The sequence below is a fragment of the Tiliqua scincoides genome, chromosome 5 (assembly GCF_035046505.1).
Source record: "Tiliqua scincoides isolate rTilSci1 chromosome 5, rTilSci1.hap2, whole genome shotgun sequence".
NCBI lineage: Eukaryota > Metazoa > Chordata > Lepidosauria > Squamata > Scincidae > Tiliqua > Tiliqua scincoides.
This window is the reverse complement of record NC_089825.1, coordinates 136,251,960-136,279,291: the sequence shown is the minus strand read 5'-3', so window position 1 is coordinate 136,279,291 and position 27,332 is coordinate 136,251,960. Positions and strand designations below refer to the sequence as shown.

Below are 27,332 nucleotides of genomic sequence, written 5' to 3'. Positions count from 1 at the left end.
GTCTGGTGGAATATCCCCGGACATCTGCTGCCCAACAGTAAGACCAGGAATGTGACACAGAAAACAGTAGTAGGAGGCTCCAACAATGATGTCACCACCAGTTACTTCCAGTGGTACTTCAAACAGGTGGACCATGTGAACTGGACAAATGTTGGGAAACACTGTTCTAGAATCCAGCTGTTTCTTAACCATAGACCTACCAGTGAGATACAAATTCCCAAATGTTTTCCCCCTCCCTAAATGTTCAAACAGTCTCATTTACCTGCAGGCACGTCCCCTTTCTGTGTGCAATGATTACTGTTGCTTGGGTTACAGTCAAAGCATGAAGGAAGGGAAGCCTTTTTGCTGCTATGATTGTCTTCCGTGTCCAGAAGGGAAGATTTCCAACCAAAAAGGTAAGAAATGTCATATATTCAACTTGTCATCTCTAGTGGATTTGATATTTATGTGCGGGGGAGGGTGGTGGTTTTGTGGTGGCACTACTGGAGGGACAGGCAGGGGCGTGTTGGAGGTGGTGTGGCCCTTTATGTTAAGGCCCTTTATGTTAAGGGACAGGCAGGGGCGTGTTGGAGGTGGTGTGGCCCTTTATGTTAAGGAAGGGATAGAATCCAGCAAAGTAGAGATTGAAGGTGGGTCCGACTCCATCGTAGAATCTCTGTGGGTTAAATTAACAGGCTTGTGCAGCGATGTAATACTGGGGGCGTGCTATCGTCCTCCAGACCAGAAATCTGATGGGGACCTTGAAATGAGGAAACAGATCAGGGAGGTGACAAGGAAGGACAGGGTTGTAATCATGGGGGACTTCAATTATCCTCATATTGACTGGGTCAAATTGTGTTCTGGTCACGATAAGGAAACCGGATTTCTTGACGTGCTAAATGACTGTGGCTTAGATCAGCTAGTCACGGAGCCCACTAGAGGACAGGTGACTCTGGATTTAATTTTGTGCGGTATGCAGGACCTGGTTAGAGATGTAAATGTTACTGAGCCATTGGGGAACAGTGATCATGCTGCGATCCGTTTTGATGTGCACGTTGGGGGAAGAATACCAGGCAAATCTCTAACAAAAACCCTTGACTTCCGACGGGCGGACTTCCCTCAAATGAGGAGGCTGGTTAGAAGGAGGTTGAAAGAGAGGGTAAAAAGAGTCCAGTCTCTCCAGAGTGCATGGAGGCTGCTTAAAACAACAGTAATAGAGGCCCAGCAGAGGTGTATACCGCAAAGAAAGAAGGGTTCCACTAAATCCAGGAGAGTGCCCGCATGGCTAACCAGCCAAGTTAGAGAGGCTGTGAAGGGCAAGGAAGCTTCCTTCCGTAAATGGAAGTCTTGCCCTAATGAAGAGAATAAAAAGGAACATAAACTGTGGCAAAAGAAATGTAAGAAGGTGATAGGGGAGGCCAAGCGAGACTATGAGGAACGCATGGCCAGCAACATTAAGGGGAATAATAAAAGCTTCTTCAAATATGTTAGAAGCAGGAAACCCGCCAGAGAAGCGGTTGGCCCTCTGGATGGTGAGGGAGGGAAAGGGGAGATAAAAGGAGACTTAGAGATGGCAGAGAAATTAAATGAGTTCTTTGCATCTGTCTTCACGGCAGAAGACCTCGGGCAGATACCGCTGCCCGAACGGCCCCACCTGACCGAGGAGTTAAGTCAGATAGAGGTTAAAAGAGAAGATGTTTCAGACCTCATTGATAAATTAAAGATCAATAAGTCACCGGGCCCTGATGGCATACACCCAAGGGTTATTAAGGAATTGAAGAATGAAGTTGCAGATCTCTTGACTAAGGTATGCAACTTGTCCCTCAAAACGGCCACGGTGCCAGAAGATTGGAGGATAGCAAATGTCACGCCTATTTTTAAAAAGGGAAAGAGGGGGGACCCGGGAAACTATAGGCCAGTCAGCCTAACATCTATACCGGGTAAGATGGTGGAATGCCTCATCAAAGATAGGATCTCAAAACACATAGGCGAACAGGCCTTGCTGAGGGAGAGTCAGCATGGCTTCTGTAAGGGTAAGTCTTGCCTCACGAACCTTATAGAATTCTTTAAAAAGGTCAACAGGCATGTGGATGCGGGAGAACCCGTGGACATTATATATCTGGACTTTCAGAAGGCGTTTGACACGGTCCCTCACCAAAGGCTACTGAAAAAACTCCACAGTCAGGGAATTAGAGGACAGGTCCTCTCCTGGATTGAGAACTGGTTGGAGGCCAGGAAGCAGAGAGTGGGTGTCAATGGGCAATTTTCACAATGGAGAGAGGTGAAAAGCGGTGTGCCCCAAGGATCTGTCCTGGGACCGGTGCTTTTCAACCTCTTCATAAATGACCTGGAGACAGGGTTGAGCAGTGAAGTGGCTAAGTTTGCAGACGACACCAAACTTTTCCGAGTGGTAAAGACCAGAAGTGATTGTGAGGAGCTCCAGAAGGATCTCTCCAGACTGGCAGAATGGGCAGCAAAATGGCAGATGCGCTTCAATGTCAGTAAGTGTAAAGTCATGCACATTGGGGCAAAAAATCAAAACTTTAGATATAGGCTGATGGGTTCTGAACTGTCTGTGACAGATCAGGAGAGAGATCTTGGGGTGGTGGTGGACAGGTCGATGAAAGTGTCGACCCAATGTGCGGTGGCAGTGAAGAAGGCCAATTCTATGCTTGGGATCATTAGGAAGGGTATTGAGAACAAAACGGTTAGTATTATAATGCCGTTGTACAAATCTATGGTAAGGCCACACCTGGAGTATTGTGTCCAGTTCTGGTCGCCGCATCTCAAAAAAGACATAGTGGAAATGGAAAAGGTGCAAAAGAGAGCGACTAAGATGATTACGGGGCTGGGGCACCTTCCTTATGAGGAAAGGCTACGGCGTTTGGGCCTCTTCAGCCTAGAAAAGAGACGCTTGAGGGGGGACATGATTGAGACATACAAAATTATGCAGGGGATGGACAGAGTGGATAGGGAGATGCTCTTTACACTCTCACATAATACCAGAACCAGGGGACATCCACTAAAATTGAGTGTTGGGCGGGTTAGGACAGACAAAAGAAAATATTTCTTTACTCAGCGCGTGGTCGGTCTGTGGAATTCCTTGCCACAGGATGTGGTGCTGGCGTCTAGCCTAGACGCCTTTAAAAGGGGATTGGATGAGTTTCTGGAGGAAAAATCCATTATGGGGTACAAGCCATGATGTGTATGCGCAACCTCCTGATTTTAGGAATGGGTTAAGTCAGAATGCCAGATGTAGGGGAGAGCACCAGGATGAGGTCTCTTGTTATCTGGTGTGCTCCCTGGGGCATTTGGTGGGCCGCTGTGAGATACAGGAAGCTGGACTAGATGGGCCTATGGCCTGATCCAGTGGGGCTGTTCTTATGTTCTTATGTTCTTATGTACTGCCATTTATATTTATATTGTGTAGCACAGTGGTTCTCAAACTGGTGGGTCACGACCCACCAGTTCATGTAAAGCTTCCACGTCTCTTTAAGGGGTGGGGGAAGAAGTGGTGGAGAAAGAAGAAGTTCAAGTCTGACATAAAACTATAGAGGCGTGTGTCCTCTTTATCATTTCTCACTTGACCAAGATGAAATGAAAGGAGTACTACAGCATATACAGGCGCACACACACAGAGAGACACATCCTTTCTCCTTTACTCTTCATCCTCCAGCAAATCTGTCTTTTTTAAATTGTTTTAGAAATTGCAGCTAACTCCTAAACTGTAAATTAGGTAGTGGTGTCTCTAGAATTGGTGTCATCTAGTTCAGGTTGGGGGAAGGGCAGTAATGGGGCAGGTGAAATGGAGATAGGGAGCAGCCAAAACTTGGCAGATGGAAGGCTGTGACAGACGGAAATGTCTTTGGAGCCCAGGTCTTCCAGGATTCCCAATGCATAGCAAAGTCTACTTGCCTGGTAGACCGGGCCTCTCAGTCAGTTCAGCCAGGAAACTTCCAGCTCCTTTGATGTCACCATCTATGATGTCACAAAGTGTGGTCCACACACACCTCTGCACCCCTCTAGCGATGCCACTGAATTAGGAGATAATTTGGAGTTTTGATAACTGGATGAACTAAATTGCAGATGCATTTCTTTGCAGACATGGATGACTGTTTTCAGTGCCCAAAGGACAAATACCCAAACAATGACAAGGACTTCTGTATTCCAAAATATATAAACTTTGTGTCCTATGAAGAACCATTGGGAATCGGCTTGACCACATCTGCTCTTTCCTTTTCTTTTATCACAGTTTTAGTGCTTCACGTATTCATGAAGCACCAGAACACTCCCATAGTCAAAGCCAATAATCGAAACCTCACCTACACTCTTCTCATCTCCCTCCTGCTCTCCTTCTTGTGTGTTTTGCTGTTCATTGGAAAACCTGAGAGGTGGACTTGTCTCCTTCGACAAACTGCCTTTGGCCTCATCTTCTCAGTAGCTGTTTCTTGTGTGTTGGCCAAAACCATCATTGTTGTTCTTGCTTTCATGGCCACCAGGCCAGGGTACAGCATGAGGAAATGGGTGGGGAATAAATTAGCAGCCCTCATTGTCCTTTCCTGCTCACTTATTCAAGCCACTCTTCGAACAGTGTGGCTGGCAAACGCCCCTCCATTCCCAGATACTGACATGCACTCAGTTACTAAAGAAATTGTGCTGGAATGTAATGCAGGTTCAGCTCACATGTTTTACTGTGTCTTGGGCTTTATGGGCTTCCTGGACATTGTCAGCTTCACTGTGGCTTTCCTAGCCAGGAAGTTACCTGATACCTTCAATGAAGCCAAGTTCATCACCTTCAGCATGTTGGTCTCCTGCAGTGTTTGGTTGTCCTTTGTACCATCCTACCTGAGTACCAAAGGAAAATATATGGCGGCTGCGGAGATCTTCTCCATCTTTGCATCCAGTGCTAGGTTACTGGGCTGTATTTTTGCCCCCAAATTCTACATTATCCTAATGAGGCCTGAATTGAACACAAGAATGCAGTTTATTAAAAGAAAGATTTAAAGAATTCAAAATTCCATAATTCTAGCTACATTTAGCTGTCTTATTACTGTAGGGAGAGGGCATTCCTAGCACCTCTTAATCCGAACTAAAGGTTACTGGATCACTGTAATCTTTTCAGCTGATTAATTCATTTTTCTCCTCCTGGTATAAATAGGTTAGGAAGAAGAGTTATAATCAAGTTATCAAATTTTTGAAGTAATGACCTTTATTCAGTGTCTCATATTACAGTTACATTCCCCTAAATCTCCAAATGACAAAAAAATAATATGTATATATGTCACAAACCTAAGTGACAATATATTTTCATTAGCAAGTGGTTTGATTTTGCCACCTCTAGAATTTTTTTCATCTATCTATCTATCTATCTATCTATCTATCTATCTATCTATCTATCTATCTATCTATCTATCTATCTATCTATCTATCTATCTATCTTTTTCCAATTAAGAAACATTCTTTTATAGATCTGATCATAGGTGGAAAGGAATTACTAGACACTGCCAACAATTTGCAATTGTGTCGAACATAAAATTATGGGCAGGAGGTCTGGTCTAGAGGGTAGAGCCTCCATTTGCCTGAAGATAACATCCACAAGGTCGCCAGTTCGAGGCCACCGGCATTGTGTGACCTTGAAGCAGCTGACAAGCTGAGCCGAGTTATTCCATCTGCTCTGAGCGTGGGAGGATGGAGGCCCGAATGTGAAACCAGATCAGAAAGAAACATCTGAATGTTGTGGTTCTTGAAAGATAGAACCTTCTTTCAATTGTAAAAATCCCTACGGGGATTTAAATAGTCTGCCTATGTAAATCACGTTGAATAAAGACCAAGAAAGGCGGTATATATATAAATACGTGTATTATTATTATTATTATTATTATTATTATTATTATTATTATTATTATTATTAAAACAGCCAAGTCCATGCTGAGTTCAAACCTTCTGGAGGGTCTGGACATATCTCATAATGACTACCTGATCTCATCATATTCCACAAACCACCATCTCTGTTCCTTTTGTCTGCCTGGGTGTATAACCTTACGTACTGCCTCCAAGAGAAATTTTATCTGGGTGTACAAAGTTTCTTTTGGGTCCCTTTGAAGGTGTGGGGCAAAACAGAGTGAAGGGAGGGTAATGACAACCCAAAAAGTCTTTGGAGTCCAGATCTTTCTGCCTGCGTGCTGACAATGGCTATTTACAGTAATATGAAAAACGAATATGCTCCTAGGTCTCTTGAAAATTATTAAATATAGAAAATCATTGCAGAGAGTGATCATCATTGTATTTAGCCCAACAGTAGAATGGGAAGTGTCCTGTGTGTACCAAAAATACTTCTGCAACAGCTGTAGTTCTGCAGCTGTACCCCTGACTTCCCATACACTCTTTCATGGTAGGCAGATCCAAAAGCCAAAATCCACTTGCAAGATAAGAGGAAGCAACTCAGAACAGAAAGCACACAATGGGGAAGGCCTTTTCCAGGCATCAGCTCCAGACTGTTGGATGGGATTTGGCGCCTGCTATACTATTGACCTGTTCAGAATGAGGCAGTACTCCTGCTGAAGGAGCAGGTGCCCACTGCTGGGGTTTTATTTTGTTTTATTTTTTTTAATAGGATTGGACCAAAAGTTGTGGTTTTCTGGTAAGATTACACCAGTGACATAGCTAGCACTAGGGTTGCAAAGCACTAGATTTTGCAGGTAACTTCACTGCAGTGTGCAAGGAGCCCCTTCCCTTCCCTTTGGAGCCATTCCCGGCAGAGAGAGCAAAATGGAGGTGTATGCCACCGTTTTGCCCCCCCCCCCCGAATGGCTCTGAAGGGGAGGAGGAAGGATGGCTTGCACCCGTAGTGAGGCTCCCTGAAAAACATAGTGCTTTGCACCCCCTCTAGCTTTGCCGCTGGATTACACTTCTGTCTTCAGACCTCATAAACATGTTTTCTTTACAATGTCTGGAAGATTCATCAGCCCTGAAGAGGTCATTTTGTCCCCTGTAATTATCTCGTGAACCATGATTAGTTTTCATTTGTTCCGAATGGAAGTCTAATATCCACTTGCAACTTTGTGAGCAAAAAACAAGGATACTGTTTGTATGGTCCCATTTGGAGCTTGCATGATAGACATGGTCTCTCCGTTTCATCACAAACCCTTTAAAATGAGGAGTCCGGGCAGGTTGGTTCAACCATTTAAACAAGGCACAAACGCCTTCACACTTTAAACTATTCACAAATGCACAAACAACTGGGCAATGGTGCAAATGTTGGCGAAAATGAAGACTTCCCTGCAAATAATACTGTTTCTGATAGTGGTGTTCCTGCCTCTTGTTTTGTGCAATGTCCCCATTGCTAAGTGCACGTTGGGTGACCCTCTTCCTATTCTTCACCAGTTTCACCAAGCAGGAGACCTCACCATTGCCGGGATTCTCTCTCAGATCTACATCTTTTCAAGCGCAATAACCTTTGAAAAACGTCCATCTCAGGAACTGTTTGATCAATTTCTGTAAGAAAAATTCTTCAACCGTTTTATAGAACTACAATGAGATCACCAGGCAAATTCCTCCAATGAATTGGATTTAGCTTGAATGATGTGCAAGTTGTCGTTTTGTATGTGTACTAAGAAGGCAATACTGGGAAGCTCTCTGGGCAAGTCAGATGTGTAGATCTGTATATTAATATGTCTTCACTGTTGGAGTTTGGCTGGTATCTCTGTTATAAATATGTACATATTGTCACAAATGTCACAGATGTCTGTTATAAATACATATTGTCACAAATGTCATATTCTGAAGCTAATGCACTGTGATATAGCATGTTACTTTTCTTTTAAACAGGATAGTGACTCAGAACTACCAGCACATACTGGCCTTGGTGTTTGGAGTGAAAGAGATCAATGAAGACCCCCAGATGTTAGCCAACGTCACCCTGGGCTTCAGCATCTATAACAGCTACTTCAGTGCAAGTTGGATCTATTTTGCTTCCATGGAACTTCTCTACAGAGGAAGAAGGCTCCTCCCAAACTATACCTGTGGCTCCCAGAACATTCCAGTAGCAGTCATTGGGGGTCCAAACTCAAATGTCTACTTCAACATGGCAAAGATCTTGGGTATCTACAAGATTCCACAAGTAAGATGTCCTCATGATGTAGGAAAATTTAGCAAGTCGTTTACATCCCTCTTGCTTTCTAGATGTGCTTTTGTAATTTGGAGATCAGAACTTTATTGATGGGAATAGCCCGGCGCATGATATATGCTGCTGAAATTTCAAATCCTGAGCCAGGAAAAGAATCCCTGTGGCTCACTTGGCAAACTGAAGGAAAATCCTTCATGGATAATAGTTACATTATCTGCCAAGTCACAGTTATGAGAATGCAGAGCATCTCTACATTCTCTGAGAGAAGATTAGTCTCATAGTATGCTTTTCATGTCCCCCCCCCCCCGAATGTAGCACTCCAACCTATAGATGGTTTCTTTTTAAATCATTAGCATGCAGAGGGGGAACAACTTTCATGAGTATAACATACTACATGCCACTAGCATGTAGGATATTGTGCTACTAGTATGTCAGAGGAAATACATTCAAATAAGCATTTGATTCGATATGCTAGTTTTTCTCTTTTTCCAGCAGAAAATTTTATAACATGCAATGTCGAAATGCAGGTTGACCACGCCATTCCTGCAAAACATTTTATCACCTGAATTTGTTAAATGTATGAACTAGTCCTTATAAACCCACATTCATAGTGTAATCCTGGAAGAAAGAGATAAATCCTATGGATTGCAGTGGAACACAAATCAAGTTGTTATAGAATTGGTGACTATATATTTGCTCACATTTCATTTATTCCAGTGTCTAATTCTTTTTGCTAATTTTAGTACAAATGCTGTCCTCATCAAGGGCTAAGTACTTACATTCCCCAAGAAAACTGATGACAAATATTTTAAGAGGTCAGCAAGTTTGCTGTCCTGGTTCCCTTCACCAAATCCACTGGCATGTATTACTCTTTTACAAGAGATCAAGTCCCAGATTAGAATAAGGAGATCAAGAAAGTAACATGCTGTAATAGCCAGTGCATCATGAAACACACACACATACACATCTGTTCATTCTTTTTTTGTAGCTCCTCTATGGCTCTGTTCCACTGATGAATAACCCCCAAGAAACTGTTTTATTCCACCACATGTTCCCAAAAGGAGAATATCAATATAGGGGGATTCTAGAGTTATTACTGCACTTCAGGTGGACGTGGATTGGGCTGATTTCTCAGGATGATGAAGCTTCAGTGATATTTGTAGAGCACGTCAGTCCCTTTTTCAATCAGAATGGCATCTGCTTTGATTTCATGGAAATGCCCATGAAACAAAGTTCTTCCAGTGACATCAGCGAAATGGTAGAGATGGCACTCAAATGCTACACTCTTGTTGGGAGAAGCACTGCTAGTGCTGTGATGGTGCATGGTGAAAGTGAGAACATGATGTTTTTGAGGAGTATGCTCCACTTTGGAAGATATGAGGGTATCCCTATGAAGGCAAAGGTCTGGATTATGGTGGCCCAGATGGATTTTGCATCACACACCATCCAAAGAGACTGGGACATCGATTTTCTACACGGTGCTCTGTCCATCGCAATGCACTCAAGGGAGATGTCTGATTTCCAGGCATTTCTTCAGATGAGAAGCCCTGCCGTGGAAAAAGAAGATGGCTTCATCAGAGATTTCTGGCAAGAGGCTTTTAACTGTTTGTTCCCTGAGGCCACGGCAGAAAGCATGGATGGGGAGATCTGCACTGGGAAAGAGAAGCTGGAGACACTTCCTGCCTCCATTTTGGAAAGGAGCATGACTGGCCACAGTTATAGCATCTACAATGCTGTCTATGCTGTGGCACATGCTTTGCACATCATGCACTCCTCCAAACTCAAGCATGGGGTTACAATAGGAGGGGGGAGCTGGAAGCAGTTGTGGAAGGTAATGTCCTCACCAGACTAAAGATGGAGAGCTCTTCATCTCTGTAGAAAGTTGCCTCTTTAACAAGGCTGGAGTTTTGAAACTGAAGTGCTATGTTCAGGGCTAAGGTTAAAGTATGGGGTGTCCTGGAGCATGTTTGTGACCATTGTACATGCTTGCGGAAAGCACATTTTCAAATATGCACCCCATTAGTGAATGCAACATGCCCATGGGCTAATCCCCCCCAACTTACCTTGTCCTAGTTGATTTTGCAACAGCATAGGTGGTACCTGTCTGGCTAAGATTGTTTATGACTTCATGAAGACAATGAATCACTCTGAATTGGTTCTGCGCTTGCCGAGTTATAGTGTCATGTAGCGCAAGTTATCATGAGGCATCTTATTAGTCTCATTATTTCCTGCCTGGTTGTTTGAAATTTCGCCAAGAGACTGAAAAAACCCTTAAAGGTCATGTTGAAAGAGTTGCAAGGAGGGAGAAGTGCTGCCCACTAGGTGACATGAGTGACAAAGAAGGTAGTTGTATTTAATGCCTTTGGCCCAAATCCTAACCAAATTTCCTGCACTGGCATAGCTGTGCCAATGGGACGTGTGCAGCATCTTGCAATTGGGTGTCACTCACGGAGGCCCCTCTCAAGGTAAGGGAATGTTTGTTCCCTTGCCTCGGAGCTGCATTATGTCGGTGCTGGAAAGTGGATTATGATTGTGCCCTTTGGATCAAGACACCTGAAAGCATGCCATTCACATTTCATCCTAAACCCTCACATTTCCACTGTTCTTTGATATAAATTGGCACCCCTTTGTCCCACTCTAATTTCTTGCCCAGCAGAAATTGGAAACCATTTAACATGGCAGCAAAATCTGTTCTCCATAAATGATAGTTGTGGGATAGGCATAGAACATGACACCCCCTTGTGCCACCCTTCAGTGTTTTATTTTGATACATTTATTTATATTTATTACATCTTTTGCTTCTCACGTATCTCCATCCCACTGCCTCCTCTTTCCTTCCCTCCACACCTGACATCTCCACCCAGTTTCTTTGGGTAAAAGTCCAAAGGCAAAATGGGAAACAAGTAGAGTTCAACACATGGCACTGTTGTCACTTTAGCAGGGATGTTAAAGAAACAAGGAAGAATTTCAAGTGGTGACCTGGGAATTCTAGCGACCTACCCTGAAGCCAGTTGAAACCATGGGATATCTTGCCCCCTCTCATCTCCTAGGTCCACTTCTCCCAAACAGACCACCCTCCCCCAAAGTTTATGGGGATCCCATCCTGCTGAGGCTCCTCAAGAGCCCTTAGTTTTGTCCAATTTGTTAGTCCTTAAAGTACTGTGTGCCTTTAGAGTAGAACAATCTAGTGTAGGGGTGCCCAAACCCTGGCCTAGGGGCCACTTGTGGCCCTCGGGGGGCTCCCAATCAGGCCCGCAGGGAGTCCCCAGTCTCCAATGAGCTTCTGGCCCTCCAGAGCCTTGCTGGAGCCCGCACTGGCCTGACACAACTGCTCTTAGTGTGAGGACGAGTGTTCAACCTCTTACCTGAGCTGTGGAACGAGGGCTCCCTCCACTACTTGCTGTTTCATGTCTGTGATGCAGCAGTGGCAGCAAAGGACAGGCTGACCTTGCTTTGTGCAAGGCCTTTTATAGGCCTTGAACTACTGCAAGACCTTCATTCATTCATAGAAGTTCCATCTCTAATAAATTCATTTATGTAAATTTATTCAAATTTTAATGTAAATTAATTCTTTTTTCCCCCTGGCCCCCGACACAGTGTCAGAGAGATGATATGGCCCTGCTGCCAAAATGTTTGGACACCCCTGATCTAGTGTAATGATCATAAAACAGTATGCAACATTTGTAAAGTTTTATGGCTACTATTCTTCTACCACTGATATTGCTGCTAAAGGGACTGTTATCATTTTTGCATCTTTTTGAACATATGCATTCCAATGTTTGAATCCAATTTAGCTCCACCACTTTCTGAGAAGTGCCACATTTAACAACAATGCCGGAGAACAAATTTCCTTTGACCAAAATGGGGACTTTGTAGCTGGATTTGATATCATCAACTGGGTTACGTTCCCCAATCAGTCGTTCCTTAGAGTTCAGGTTGGAAGGATAGACCCAAAGGCTCAGCCAGACAAAGTTTTCACTATTGATGAAGAACACATTGTGTGGGCCAGCTGGTTCAACCAGGTAGGGTCTATGCACATTAAAGAGCATCTCTCTCTCTCTCTCTCTCTCTCTCTCTCTCTCTCTCTCTCTCTCTCTCTGAGGGAATTCATGATCAGGACCTACTTATTGTTCCAGAAGAAACTTTCACAATACCCTGGCCTAGTGGGGGAGTTAGTCATGGAGGCTTCCTCGCGATAATGGAAAGTGTGTTCCCTTATGCTGGACAGCTTTCTGGTTGCATCAATACTGAAAAACTGGATAGGACTGGGCTCTAAATCTATCTTCACAGGTGCACCTAGTTCACACAATACATTTGAGCAACTGGCCAAACCAAAAGCCATACCTTATTATTATTATTATTTTTAATTAGCTTTAATATAAATGAACATGACAAGCAAGAAGCAAATAGAACAAATTCTACATTCATCGGTTGCAGGAGGGTTCATACTTCTTGCAATCCACAAATGAATGCATTTGGATTTGAGATACCTTCCTATATCCCGCAGCACACGGGACACTCATAATTGCAGAGCTTTCAAGAGTTCATTCCCTCCCAAGGGCTCTATGTCAAAGATGCCATCATTTTTTCTAGAATCACCCCCTTTCTGAACTGTAGACCATACAGTGAGAGAAAAACTTCCAGAACATTTTTGTTCAGAACAGTGTTTCCCAACGAGTGATACAGGTACTCACAGTGGTACTTCAGGTGGTGTCTAGTGCAACTCAAGGGTCCCCTGGACACCTGCTGCCCGGCACCAAGAGGGAACATGACACAACAAACTGCGGTAGGAGGCTTGACACAGCGGGCAGAGATCCAAAGCATGCTTTTCCATGCTCAAAAAGCCCTCCTGTCCATCTTGAACGTCTTACTGGTTTCTGTCATGTCTCGTCTGGCCTCTCCATCCAGAAGTAACTGACAATGATGTCAGTTACGGCCAGTTATGATGTCAGTTACGCCAGTTACAGCTGGTGGTTTTCTAAAAGGTGGACCATGTGAAGTGGTACAGTGGAGGGTTAACATTGAGAAACCCTGGTTTAGAACGTTCACACTGTCTGTCTCATTCACCAACAGTCACGTCCCCTTTCTGTGTGCAATGATTATTGCGACTCGGGTTACAGTAGAAGCAAGAAGGAAGGGAAGCCTTTTTGTTGCTATGACTGCCTTCCATGTCCAGAAGGGAAAATTTCCAACCAGAAAGGTGAGACATTCCACGTACGGTGTTGGTCAAACATATTGGCTGCTTTGGTCCATTATTTACCCTTTGCACTGCTTCTTACAACACTGGTGGTTGTGGTACTGACTTGGTTTGTGCTTCGGATTGTGGTTTGTGCTGGAGATTTGAGGGAAGGCACCAGGATGCAGGTCTCCTGTTGTCTTGGGTTCTCCCTGACACATCTTGTGAACCACTGTGAGATCCAGGAGGCTGGACTAGGTAGGTTTTTGGCCTGATCCAGCAGGACTTTACTTATGTCCTTAAAAAGCAATCTCCTCCATTCCCTTTGCAAATGGGTTGCCTAAATTTGAATTGGCAGCCACAATTCAGAGCTTTGAAATGTTTTAACTGATTTCTCATTGGACTGAACATTGATCGGGTTTTCTTTTTAGATATGGATGACTGCTTTCAATGCCCAGAAGACAAGTACCCAAGCAATGAAAAGGATCTCTGCATTCCAAAGTATATAAGCTTCCTCTCCTATCAAGAACCCCTGGGAATATTCCTGGCCTCATCTGCTCTTTCCTTTTCTTTTGTCACCGTTCTAGTGCTTCACATATTCATTAAGCACCGGAACACTCCCATTGTCAAAGCCAATAATCGGAACCTCACCTACACTCTTCTCATCTCCCTCCTGCTCTCCTTCTTGTGTGTTTTGCTGTTCATTGGAAAACCTGAGAGGTGGACTTGTCTCCTTCGACAAACTGCATTTGGTCTCATCTTCTCAGTAGCTGTTTCTTGTGTGTTGGCCAAAACCATCATTGTGGTGCTGGCTTTTATGGCCACCAAGCCTGGCTCCAGCATGAGGAAATGGGTGGGGAATAAATTAGCAGCCCTCATTGTTCTTTCCTGCTCTCTTACTCAACTCATTCTTTGTATGGTGTGGCTCACAACCTCCCCTCCATTCCCAGATATGGACATGCACTCAATGACTAAAGAAATGATACTGCAATGTAATGAAGGTTCAGTGACCATGTTCTACTGTGTCTTGGGTTTTATGGGCTTCCTGGCCATTGTCAGCTTCACTGTGGCTTTCTTAGCCAGGAAGTTACCTGATACCTTCAATGAAGCCAAGTTCATCACCTTCAGCATGCTGGTCTTTTGCAGTGTTTGGCTGTCCTTTGTGCCAACCTATCTGAGCACCAAGGGGAAGTACATGGTGGCTGTGGAGATCTTCTCCATCCTGGCTTCTAGTGTCGGGCTCCTGGGCTGCATTTTTGCCCCCAAGTGCTATATTATTCTAGCCAGGCCTGAGCTGAACACAAGGAAGCAGTTCATTCAAAGAAAGATGTGAAGAATTCAAATTCACGGGTGTTCATATGGGGGAGGAGGGAACACTAAGTTTCTTCGCCTGGACGCTGGTGTAATGCAACTCCTCCTCAAATTCAGAGAGAGTTATGGCTGCAAAAGTTTTGTGGAGCCACAGCCGGCTCTGAAGGTGAGTAGGAAAGGTTGATTTACAGCAGGGGCCAGGCAGCGGAAGAGACTTCGTGTTTTGTTGCCCCCTCCAGGAACACCAGTGTTCAAGTTTCCATGAATCTGCTCCAATTACATTTAGCAGTGGAAGAATTGTATGCAATGGGCCTTTTTTTCACCATCTGATCCTCATTAGTCCTACTGGAGACTTGCGCTGCCAGAACTAGCATTCCAGCAGTGTGGGGACCTTCACAGCAATGCAAAATCTGGGCCACTGTCATGTGTGGAAGTGCAAATGCTGCTAACTTTGAGAGGAGTGGCGTGCATGGCGGTGGACGAAAGAGGTTCCACATGTGCTGATAATGTGGTGGCATCAGTAGGGGGAGGAGGTTCACGGGGTTCTGAAGTGGGACATGGGAGGCCAAGGGATGGGAGCAGGCTGGATGGGTGAATCCTGACCGTGAATGAGCATGCCGGATTCTATCCCTCTTTTTTGCCTGTCCCCCCTTTCCTGCTCTACAGCTGCTACTGCTTCCAGCTATATAGCTGGTTTGGGTCTGAGGAGTTCCATAGCCCAAGCAGGGCCTATGCAGAAGTCAGTACAACAAGTCTTGGCTTACCTCTGGCAGGCTTCCTGATTGCCACCTGCTGCCAAGGTACCAAAGGTGAGGGATAATACTGGGCAGTAAATGTTGCTGAATCAATGTCCTTTCCTTGCAGATTCTCTCATTCAAATGTAAAACTGGTATAAGCCTGGTGGTGCACAGTTTGCGCCACCCAGTTTTGGTCCTGCTCTTGCATGATATACAGCCAGGGTGCTGCTCCCAGCTGATTTGCAGGGAGGGCGGAAGGGGTAGGCCATTGAGGCAGCATTGCATTCGCCCGCTCCGCTAGGCTTCAATTGCGGTCCCCCACCCTCCACACCCTGATCTCAGTTTGAGACTAGCTAGCCATCTTTTCAGGGCAGACAACTAGCTAGCCACCTGGCTGATGGCCAGAGAGCCTCAGATTACATAGGCCTTAAGGAAAGGAGCAACCTGTCGTTCTTCAGAGCAAACCCTGCCCCAGTTCTGTTTTTCTTTCTGGGACAGTCCATGACTGGCCAAACATGGCTTGATCGCCACATGTGAACCTGTAAACAAGCCACACTCTCAAAGCATCCTGACTTTTGAGTAAACAGTGTCATTCGTGGAACAAAAGGGGTGCCTTCAACTTTAGCTACCAGTTTCATAAAATCTTCAATCAGCTTTGGATTGTCCATTGATAGCGGTAGGATCTTTTGGTGACAATGAAATAAAAACATCCCTTTCTGCACTTCTTGTTTTTATTTAAAACAATTATAAAATCCCCAAAACTGTGAAGAAATAAAACCATCATCTAGCACCTCTCTACATTCTTCAACACCTCTACATGCCTATGGCTGATCTGCGGACACTGTACCACCTACGTCACTTTTAAAGTGATAATAATTTACAGCAATAATTTATTAAAATGTGCCTTTTAAATAAAAACACATAGCACCTCTTCCGGCACTTCTAACTTTGGATAACACTGAAATCTGCAAAAATAAAATAAAAAATAAAACCATTTTCACCCACCCCTACCCACTGAACAAAACAGATTTTATACTCCTCAATTGGAAAATCCATCACTGAAAATTCATGATTCTTCTAGATCAACAAAATTTTGCATCTGGATTTTTGATATATTTCTATTTTACAAAACTCTCCATGCCACCCATGAAACTCCTTAAGGGATTTTCCTTCTTCCTGAAGAACTCATAAACATGTTTTTTTCTCTACAATGTCCTGGAAAATCATCATCCCTGAGGAGGTGATCATTTCCCCTGTAATTATCTCATGAACCATGATTAGTTCTCATTTGCTGCCAAGGGAAGTCTACTATCCACTTGCAACTTTGTGAGCCAAAAACACTGGATACTATTTGTATGGTTCCATTTGGAGCTTGCATGATAGATATGGTCTGTTTGTTTCCTGACAAACCCTTTAAAAGGAGGAGTCCGGGCAGGTTGGTTCAACCAATAGCACTGTCCTATTCACAAATGCACAAACAAGCGGGCAATGGTGCAATTGTTGCCTAAAATGAAGACCCTCCTGCAAATGATACTGTTTCTGATGTTGATGTTCCTGCCTCTTGTTTTGTGTAAGCTCCCCATTGCTAAGTGCACGCTCGGTGAGCCACTTCCTATTCTTCACCAGTTTCACCATACAGGAGACCTCACCATTGCCGGGATTGTCTCTCAGGTCTACATCTTTTCATATGCAATGACCTTTGAGAAACGTCCATCTCAGGAACTGTTTGATCAGTTTGTGTAAGGAAGTTTGTGATCGGTTTCTGTAAGAAAAATTCTTCTTCAACCGTTTTATAGAGCTACAATAAGATCACCAGGAAAACGGCTCCAATGAATTGGATTTAGCTTGAATGGTGTGCATGTTGAGATTTTGTATGTGTACTAAGAAGGCAATACTGGGAAACATGTCAGATGTCCTGATCTGTAGACTAATATTTCTTCACTGTTGGAGTTTGGCTGGTATCTCTATGATAAATGCATATTGAACTAGAAGGTCACAAATGTCACATTCTGAAGCTAATGCACTGTGATATAACATGTCACTTTTTTTTTTAAAGGATGGTAACTCAAAACTACCAGCACATACTGGCCTTGGTGTTTGCAGTGAAAGAGATCAACGAAGACCTCCAGATGTTAGCCAACATCACCCTGGGTTTCAGCATCTATAACAGCTACTTCAGAGCAAGTTGGATCTATCTTGCTTCCATGGAACTTCTCTACAGAGGAAGAAGGTTCCTCCCAAACTATACCTGTGGCTCCCAGAACACTCCAGCTGCAGTCATTGGGGGTCCAAACTCGAATATATGCGTCAACATGGCAAAGATTTTGTGTGTCTACAAGATTCCACAAGTAAGATGGGCTCATGAACTAGGGAAATTTAACATGTCCTTTGCATCTCTCTTGCTTTTGAGTTGTACTTTTGTGATTTAGGGGTCAGGAGTTTTTTAACTGGAATTGACAAGTGTGTGATGTATGCTGCTGAAATTTCAAATCCTGGGCCAGGAAAAGAATCCTTGTGGCTCCATTGACACACTGAAGGTAAATCCTTCATGGATGATAGTTACATTACCTGCCAAGTCACAGTTATGAGAATGCGGAGCATCTCTGTACGATCTGAAGTGAATCCACAGCAGGTCCGCCCATTCAAATACTTGGGCATCACCTTTTCCTTGGGCTTTCCATCATACTTAACTTGACCAAGCCTTCATCACTGGCAATTGCAAGGTTTTGCTGTACGCAGGTCAACAGATAGGTACTAGCGGTTCTGGAGGTTTATACAGCTAAGGTTATAACACACCTTGGAACTCACCCCAAGGTGTTAAAGCATTGGTGTCTAAATGTTTGCTCATGTTTCTTTTACTCAACTATTTAATTCTGTTGGCTAATTTTAATGCAAATACTGTCCTTGTCATGGGCTAGGGATTACATGCCTCAAGGAAACTGATAACAAATATTTTTACAGCACAGCACTTTCACTTTCTTGGTTCCCTTCACCATCTCCACTGTTTTACAAGAGATCAAGTCCCTGATTTGAATAAGGAGATCAAGGAAGTAACATGCTGTAATAGCCAGGGTACCATGAAACTCACACACATCTGTTCATTCTTTCTTTGTAGTTCCTCTACGGCTCTGTTCCACTGATGAATAACCCCCAAGAAAGTGCTTTGTTCCACCACATGTTCCCAAAAGGAGAATATCAATATAGGGGGATTCTAGAGTTATTACTGCACTTCAGGTGGACGTGGATTGGGGTGATTGCTCAGGATGATGACCCTTCAGAGAAATTTATAGAGAAGGTCATTCCCTTTTTTAATCAGAATGGCATCTGCTTTGATTTCACAGAAATGCCTGCCAAAATAGGTTCTTCCGGAGACATCAGCGAATTGGTAGAGATGGGGCTGAAATGCTACACTCTTGTTGGGAGAAGCTCTGCCAGTGCTGTGATAGTGCATGGTGAAAATGATAACATGATGATTTTGAGGGCTATCCTCCACTTTGGAAGATATGAGGGTATCCCTATGAAGGCAAAGGTCTGGATTATGGTGGCCCAGATGGATTTTGCATCACACACCATCCAAAGAGACTGGGACATTGATTTTCTACACGGTGCTCTGTCCATCGCAATGCACTCAAGGGAGATGTCTGGTTTCCAGGCATTTCTTCAGATGAGAAGCCCTGCCATGGAAAAAGAAGATGGCTTCATCAGAGATTTCTGGCAAGAGGCTTTTAACTGTTTGTTCCCCGAGGCCACGGCAGAAAGCATGGATGGGGAGATCTGCACTGGGAAAGAGAAGCTGGAGACACTTCCTGCCTCCGTTTTGGAAAGGAGCATGACTGGTCACAGTTATAGCATCTACAATGCTGTTTATGCTGTGGCACATGCTTTGCACATCATGCGCTCCTCCAAACTCAAGCGTGGAGTGACAATAGGAGGTGGGAGCTGGAAGCTTCTAAATCAACAGCTATGGCAGGTAATGTCCTCATCAGACTGAAGACAGAGAGCTGTTCATCTGTGTAGAAAGTTGCTTCTAACAAGGCTGGTGTTTTGACAGTGAAGGGCTATGTTCAGGGCTAAGGTCAGAGTACGGGATGTCCTGGAGCATGTTTGCGACCATTGTACATGGTTGAGGAAAGTACATTTTCAAATATGCACCCCTGAATGCAACATGCCCATGGGCTGTTCCCCCCCAACTTACCTTGTCCTAGTTGATTTTGCAACAGCATAGGTGGTACCTGTCTGGCTAAGATTGTTTATGACTTCGTGAAGACAATGAATCACTCTGAATTGGTTCTGCGCTTGCTGAGTCGTAGTGTCATGCAGCCCAAGTTGTCATGAGGCATCTTATTAGTCTCATTATTTCCTGCCTGTTTGGTTGAAATTTCACCAAGAGACTGAAAAAACCCTTAAAGGTCATGTTGAAAGAGTTGCAAGGAGGGAGAAGTGCTGCCCACTAGGTGACATGAGTGACAAAGAAGGTAGTTATATATAATGCCTTTGGCCCAAATCCTAACCAAATTTCCTGCACTGGCATAGCTGTGCCAATGGGATGTGAGCAGCATCTTGCAATTGGTTGTCACTCACGGAGGCCTCCTCAAAGTAAGGGAATGTTTGTTCCTTTATCTTGGAGCTGCATTATGTCGGTGCTGGAAAGTGGATTATGATTGTGCCCTTTGAATCAAGACACCTGAAAGCATGCCATTCACATCTCATCCTAAATCCTGTTTCCACTGTTCTTCGATATAAATTGGCACCCCTTTGTCCCACTCTAACTTCTTGCCCAGCAGAAGTTTGAAACCATTTAACATGGCAGCAAAATCTGTTCTCCATAAATGATAATTGTGGGATAGGTATAGAACAGGGGTGTCCAAACCCCGGCCCGGGGGCCACTTGTGGCCCTCGAGGCCTCTCAATGCGGCCCTCAGGGAGCCCCCAGTCTCCAATGAGCCTCTGGCCCTCCAGAGATTTGTTGAAGTCCACACTGGCCCAACGCAGCTTCTCTCAGTGTGAGGGCGACTGTTTGACTTCTCTTGTGAGCTGTGGGATGAGAGCTCCCTCCACTGCTTGCTCTTTCACATCTGTGATGCAGCAGCGGCAGCAAAGGAAAGGCCAGCCTTACTTTGTGCAAGGCCTTTTATAGGCATTGAGCTATTGCAAGACCTTCATTCATTCATATAAGTTCATCTTTAATATATTCATTTATGTAAATTTATTTAAATTTTAAATGTAAATTAATTCTTCCCCCCCCGGCCCCCGACACAGTGTCAGAGAGATGATGTGGCCCTCCTGCCAAAAACTTTGGACACCTCTGGTATAGAACATGACACCCCCTTGTTGCCACCCTTCAGTGTTTTATTTTGATACATTTATTTATATTTATTACATCTTTTGCTTCTCACATATCTCCATCCCACTGCCTCCACTTTCTTTCCCTCTGCACCTGATATCTCCACCCAGTTTCTCTGGGTAAAAATCCAAAGGCAAAATAGGAAACAGGTGCAGTTCAACACATGACAGTTTTGTTACTTTAGCACGGGTGTTAAGAAAAAAGGGAAGAATTTCAAATGGTTTCCTGGGAATTAGTGATGTATCTAGCGAGGGGTGGTAGGGCAGTCTGCCCCAGGTACCAGACATGGAGGGGGTGACACCACAGAAGACGCAACATGCTAACATTGCGCAGGTTACGAAAAATCCCATCATTCAATATACCGTTGGATGTGGAATTTCCAGCAGAATGCAATGGAATAAACAGAGTGAAATATCTCCTTTCCATCAAAAGTTATGGCCAATATACCAGAAACCAAAAATGCATGGAGCCCTATGGAAAGTGAAACTGAGCCATATTGCACATTTTCTTGCAAGTAGGCGAACTTGCCTTGGTCCTTCAGAAAGGGCAGGCCAAGAGGAATCCAACAACACCAGAATGGTTCCTATCCAATGAAAGCAGCCCCCCTAAAACACCCGAGAAGGAGGTCCCTCCCTCCAAGCAGATGAATGTATTGAGCCCTATGGAAAGCAAAAGCAAGCCACACAGTCATGTTTACTCGTGGGTAAGCAAACGTACCTTGGCTGCTGGTCAAGTTAGGCAAAGGGAAATGTAAGGCTAGCAGCATGGTCCCAATCTGATGAAAGTGGAGCTAAACAAATGCTCCAGAAGGCAGCACCCCCCCCCCCCCCAAAAAAAAAGAATTAAACAGAGGCTTGAACTGATAAGGTCAATTGTTATTTGTTTTTAAACTTGCAAAGCCAGGTGAGTCCTGCTAGTGATATGTTTGAAATATAAGAACTTACACTGAACTGGGCACTAGGGAGGGCTGAAAATCTCACTGATATTTTTTTTGTTGTTGTTGGGTGGGGGATGTTATTGCAGGCAGGCTACTGAGAAAATTCACTTGGTGAAACCGAGCTGGCTTCCCCTTACTTAATTATTTGTTTTTCTTTAATTTAATTTAATTATTTATAAGTATTTATTTTATTTTGCTTGATGATGTCACTTCTGGTGGGTCCGAGACAGATTGTCATTCTAAAAAGTGGGTCCCAGAGTTAAAAGTTTGAGAACCACTGCCTTAACTCAAAACAGGTCAAGGAGACATCCTTTGGGGTGTGGATGACACCCTAGTGACCAAAGTTCTGGAAATCATGGCTTTTAGGAATAATGCCATCATGTTATATACCATTTGGTGCAGAATTTCTTCCATTGCTTGTGGGGAAATATTCACTGCATTTATTTTCTGGCCATTATTATTATTCATATCGTGTCTCTTACTATGTCTCAGTCTTACCTACCTAACAGGGTTGTGGAGAGGACAAAATAAGGGGAGGAACTAAGTACCTCACCCTGAGCTGCTTAGAGGAAGGGTGATATAAAAATGTTAATCAATCAATCAAGTCATATGGGGTGACAAAAATTTATGGGCTCCGAGTGTCAAATGACCTAGCTATGCCACTGCTGGGAATTCTAGTGACCTACTCTGAAGCCAGTCTAAACCATGATCTTGCCCCAAACATCTCCTAAGTCTGCCTCTCCTGCCCAGTCCCAGGTAGACCACCTTCTGCCTAGGTCTGTGGGGAGTCCATCCTGTTGAAGCTCCTCAGGAGCACTTAATTTTGTCCTGTTTGTTAGTCTTTAAAGTATCATGTGCGTTTAGAATAGAACAATCGGGTGCAGTGTTTCTCAGATAGTGGGTCGGGATCCACTAAGTGGGTTGCAGGCCAATTTCAGGTGGTTTCTCATTCATTTCAATATTTTATTTTTAATATAATAGATTTGATGCTACTATGATATGTGACTGCATTTGGGGAAAAGTTACAGACCTGTACTTGTATGAAGCTAGTCTGTATATGCTTTTAACAAAGAAAGTAAATGGGACTTACTCCTAGGTAAGTGTGGGTAGGATTGCAGCCTAGGATTGTGACAAATTTCCTTGCTTGATGATGTCACTTCCGGTCATGACATCACTTCCAGTGGCTCCTGACATAATCACATTCTAAAAACTGTGTCCCGGTGTTAAATGTGTGAGAACCACTGATCTAGTGTAACTATCATAAAGCAGTACACAGCTTTTGTAAGGGTTGATGGCTACTATTATTATTTCTACAAATGATTTTGCTGCTAAAGGGACTATTAGCATATTTTTGAAGATATGAATTCCATTGTTTCAATCCAATTTAGCTCCATCACTTCCTGAGAAGTGCCACATTTAACAACAATGCTGGGGAACAAATTTCCTTTGACCAAAATGGGGACTTGGTAGCTGGATTCGATATCATCAACTGGGTCACATTCCCCAATCAGTCCTTCCTTAGAGTTCAGGTTGGAAGGATAGACCCAAAGGCTCAGCCAGACAAAGTTTTCACTATTGATGAAGAAAGCATTGTGTGGGCCAGCTGGTTCAACCAGGTACTCTCTCTCTCTCTCTCTCTCAATCAATCAATCAATCAATCAATCAATCAATCAATCAATCAATCAATCAATCAATCAATCAAGTCATGATGCAGGAAATTCATGATCAGGACCTATTTATCCAGAAGAAACTTTCACACTATTTCTCTACAAAGTCCTTCCAGAACATTTTTTGTTTACAACATTGTTACTCAACGAGTGGTACGGGTACCACCAGTGGTGCTTCAGGTGGTGTCTGGTGGAACCCAAGTGTCCCCTGCATACTTGCCGCTCTGCACCAAGACAGAACATGACACAACCAACAGTGGTAGGAGGCTCGACGCAGCAGGCAGAGATCCAAAGCATGCTTTTCCATGCTCATAAAGCCCTCCTGTTCATCTTGAGCCTTCTACTGGTTTTTGGCATGTCCTGTAGCACTCAGGACTCCCATAATTGCAGAACCTTCAAGAGCTCATTCCATCAAAGGGTTCTATGTCAAAGATGCCATGGTTTTTTTTTTTTTTTCCCTAGAATCACCCGCTTTCTGAACTGTAGACCATACAGTGAGAATGTATGGAGAAACTTCCAGAACATTTTTGTTCAGAACAGTGTTTCCCAACAAGTGATACAGGTATCCACAGTGGTACTTCAGGTGGTGTCTGGTGCAACTCAAGGGTCCCCTGGACACCTGCTGCCCGGCACCAAGAGGGAACATCACAACAAACAGCGGTAGGAGGCTCGACTCAGCAGGCAGAGATTCAAAGCATGCTTTTCTATGCTCAAAAAGCCCTCCTGCCCATCTTGAACCTCTGACTGGTTTCTGTCATGTCTCGTCTGGCCTCTCGATCCAGAAGTAACTGACAATGATGTTGTTGCCAGTTATGTCTGGTGGTTTTCTAATAGGTGGACCAAGTGAAGAGGTACAATGGAGGGCTAACATTGAGAAACCCTGGTTCAGAATGTTCACACTGTCTGTCTCATTCACCAACAGTCACGTCCCCTTTCTGTGTGCAATGATTATTGCCACTCGGGTTACAGCAGAAGCAAGAAGGAAGGGAAGCCTTTTTGTTGCTATGAATGCCTTCCATGTCCAGAAGGGAAGATTTCCAACCAGAAAGGTGAGACATTCCACGTACGGTGTTGGTCAAACATATTGGCTGCTTTGGTCCATTATTTGCCCTTTGGACTGTTTCTTATAAAACTGGCAGTTGTAGTACTGACTTGGTTTGTGCTTCGTATTGTGGTTTGTGCTGGAGATTTGAGGGAAGGCACCAGGATGCAGGTCTCCTGTTGTCTTGGGCACTCCCTGACACATCTGGTGGACCACTGTGAGATCCAGGAGGCTGGACTAGGTGGGCTTTTGGCCTGATCCAGCAGGACATTTCTTATGTCCTTAGAAAGCAATCTCCTCCATTCCCTTTGCAAGTGTGTTGCCTACATTTGAATTGGCAGCCACAATTCAGAGCTTTGAAATATTTTAACTGATTTCTCAATGGACTGAACATTGATCAGGTTTTCTTTTTAGATATGGATGACTGCTTTCAGTGCCCAGAAGACAAGTATCCAAGCAATGACAAGGACCTCTGTATTCCAAAGTATATAAGCTTCCTCTCCTATCAAGAACCTCTGGGAAGCATCCTGGCCTCATCTGTTCTTTCCTTTTCATTTGTCACCGTTCTAGTGCTTCACGTGTTCATGAAGCACCAGAACACTCCCATTGTCAAAGCCAATAATCGGAACCTCACCTACACTCTTCTCATCTCCCTCCTGCTCTCCTTCTTGTGTGCTTTGCTGTTCATTGGAAAACCTGAGAGGTGGACTTGTCTCCTGCGACAAACAGCCTTTGGCCTCATCTTCTCAGTAGCTGTTTCTTGTGTGTTGGCCAAAACCATCATTGTGGTGCTGGCTTTTATGGCCTCCAAGCCAGGCTCCAGCATGAGGAAATGGGTGGGGAATAAATTAGCAGCCCTCATTGTTCTTTCCTGCTCTCTTATACAACTCATTCTTTGTATGGTGTGGCTCACAACCTCCCCTCCATTCCCAGATATGGACATGCACTCAATGACTAAAGAAATGATACTGCAATGTAATGAAGGTTCAGTGACCATGTTCTACTGCGTCTTGGGTTTTATGGGCTTCCTGGCCATTGTCAGCTTCACTGTGGCTTTCTTAGCCAGGAAGTTACCTGATACCTTCAATGAAGCCAAGTTCATCACCTTCAGCATGCTGGTCTTTTGCAGTGTTTGGCTGTCCTTTGTCCCAACCTATCTGAGCACCAAGGGGAAGTACATGGTTGCTGTGGAGATCTTCTCCATCCTGGCTTCTGGTGTCGGGCTCCTGGGCTGCATCTTTGCCCCCAAATGCTATATTATTCTAGTCAGGCCTGAGCTGAACACAAGGAAGCAGTTCATTAAAAGAAAGATGTGAAGAATTCTAATTCATTGGTGTTCCTATGAGAGGATGGGACACCTCCAGAAATTTCATTTATAATGATATCATTCATTCTGTTTTCTTTTCCTCAGTGTAGAAGCACTCCATTAAAGAACCTTATCAAAGGTGGAATGGAATGACTAGAAATGCATTGATTAAAAAAAAAATGTATGGCCTACTCTTCCTCTTAAGCACCTAGATGCCAAAGGCAGCTCATCACACAATAAAAATAAATAAATCTATAAATCACCATAAAAATTCCTTTCCTTTCAATATTAAAAAACACACTTTAAAAATTGAGCACATATAACAGAGAGGGACACCCAGATTGCATAATGTGGTTGAGGTCCAGTGGATGCACTGTCTGAGCTGCTGTGCCTCCAAGTGCCTCCCTTATCATGCCTACATTCAGGTTCAAAAGCTCATCAAGATGCACATGGAGATACCATCAATGAAGCCAAGTTCATCACCTTCAGCATGCTGATCTTTTGCAGTGTTTGGCTGTGCTTTGTGCCAACCTATCTGAGCACCAAAGGGAATCACATGGTAGCTGTGGAGATCTTCTGGCTTCTAGTGTCGGGCCCCTGGTCTGCCTTTTTGCCCCCTGCAGGGCCCACCACTGGAGGGACCTGGAGCAGGCTTGTTCCACCCCCAGGGAGGCCTCAGATTGGCTGGAGGGGAAGGGGTTCCAGTACCCTTGTCCTCCTCCTCTGCAGAGCTGCCACACCTGGCTTGGGAGCAGGAGCTGTTCACCTCACAGCTTCCTGCTTCACACTGCCCCCTCTCATCCCTGGCCTCCCTGTTTTATGGAGCAAGCCTGCCCCCTTTTGGCCCCTCCCCTTCCTCCAGGTGGGGCAGAAAGGCCTTTCCTGTTCCTGGCTTGTTTCCTTGTTTGCCCTGCCAGCCACCTCTGTCTGGTTGGGGTGAGCCAAACTTCTTTGCCCCCCTCAAAGCCTCCCCACCCTGGGCATGGGGTGCCAGCTCCAGGGTAAGTTGGGGGTCAAGACATCTGGGAGGGGGCCCGACACCCCCAAATGCTATATTATTCTAGCCAGGCCTGTATTTAATACAAGGAAGCAGTTCATTCAAAGAAAGATGTGAAGAATTCAAATTCACGGTGTTCCTATGGGGGTGGAGGGAACACTAAGTTTCTTCCCCTGGACGCCGGTGAAATGCGACTCCTCCTCCTTGACTTCAGAGACAGCTGCTACTTCTTCCAGCTATATAGCTGGTTTGGGTCTGAGGAGTTCCATAGCCCAACCAGGTCCTATGCAGAAGTTAGTACAACAGGTCTTGGCTTGCCTCTGGCAGGCTTCCTGATTGCCACCTGCTACTGAGGTACCAATGCTGGGGGATAATACTGGGCAGTAAATGTTGCTGAATCAATGTCCTTTTCATGCAAGTTCCCTCACTCATATGTAAAACCTATATAAGCCTGGTGGTGCACAGTTTGCGTCACCCAGTTTTGGTCCTGCCCTTGCATGATATACAGCCAGGGTGCTGCTCCCAGCTGATTTGCAGGGAGGGTGGAAGGGGTAGGCCATTGAGGCAGCATTGCATTTGCCCGCTCCGCTAGGCTTCAGCTGCGGTCCCCCACCCTCCACACCCTGATCTCAGTTTGAGACTAGCTAGCCACCTTTCCATGGCGGACAACTAGCTAGCCACCTGGCTGATGGCCAGAGAGCCTCAGATTAC

The 27,332-nt window shown here is 44.5% G+C and overlaps 2 protein-coding genes across 2 annotated transcripts; both read left to right on the top strand.

Moving 5' to 3' along the window:
- Positions 1-350: 350 nt before the first annotated feature.
- Positions 351-14,613, top strand: LOC136653752 (vomeronasal type-2 receptor 26-like). Its single transcript, XM_066630632.1, has 6 exons — positions 351-395; positions 7,363-7,475; positions 7,807-8,098; positions 9,240-9,935; positions 13,178-13,304; positions 13,712-14,613. The coding sequence occupies exons 1-6, from the start codon at positions 351-353 to the stop codon at positions 14,611-14,613; spliced, it is 2,175 nt and encodes a 724-aa protein (XP_066486729.1).
- Positions 14,614-14,685: 72 nt separating this feature from the next.
- Positions 14,686-25,634, top strand: LOC136653751 (vomeronasal type-2 receptor 26-like). Its single transcript, XM_066630631.1, has 6 exons — positions 14,686-14,757; positions 16,904-17,067; positions 17,385-17,508; positions 18,444-19,298; positions 24,199-24,325; positions 24,733-25,634. Exons 1-6 carry the CDS (start codon positions 14,686-14,688, stop codon positions 25,632-25,634), a joined length of 2,244 nt encoding a protein of 747 aa, XP_066486728.1.
- Positions 25,635-27,332: the final 1,698 nt, after the last annotated feature.

Bases quoted from the DNA above. Each gene is read 5' to 3' on its own strand.
- LOC136653752 (XM_066630632.1), top strand. From the start codon at position 351: ATGATTGTCTTCCGTGTCCAGAAGGGAAGATTTCCAACCAAAAAG. The intron at 7,476-7,806 runs GTAAGAAAAATT...TCTTTTAAACAG, and splicing joins GAACTGTTTGATCAATTTCT to GATAGTGACTCAGAACTACC. The intron at 8,099-9,239 runs GTAAGATGTCCT...CTGATTTCTCAG, and splicing joins GTATCTACAAGATTCCACAA to GATGATGAAGCTTCAGTGAT.
- LOC136653751 (XM_066630631.1), top strand. From the start codon at position 14,686: ATGCAACTCCTCCTCAAATTCAGAGAGAGTTATGGCTGCAAAAGTTTT. The intron at 17,068-17,384 runs GTAAGGAAGTTT...TTTTTTTTAAAG, and splicing joins GAACTGTTTGATCAGTTTGT to GATGGTAACTCAAAACTACC. The intron at 19,299-24,198 runs GTAATGTCCTCA...ATTCACCAACAG, and splicing joins TAAATCAACAGCTATGGCAG to TCACGTCCCCTTTCTGTGTG.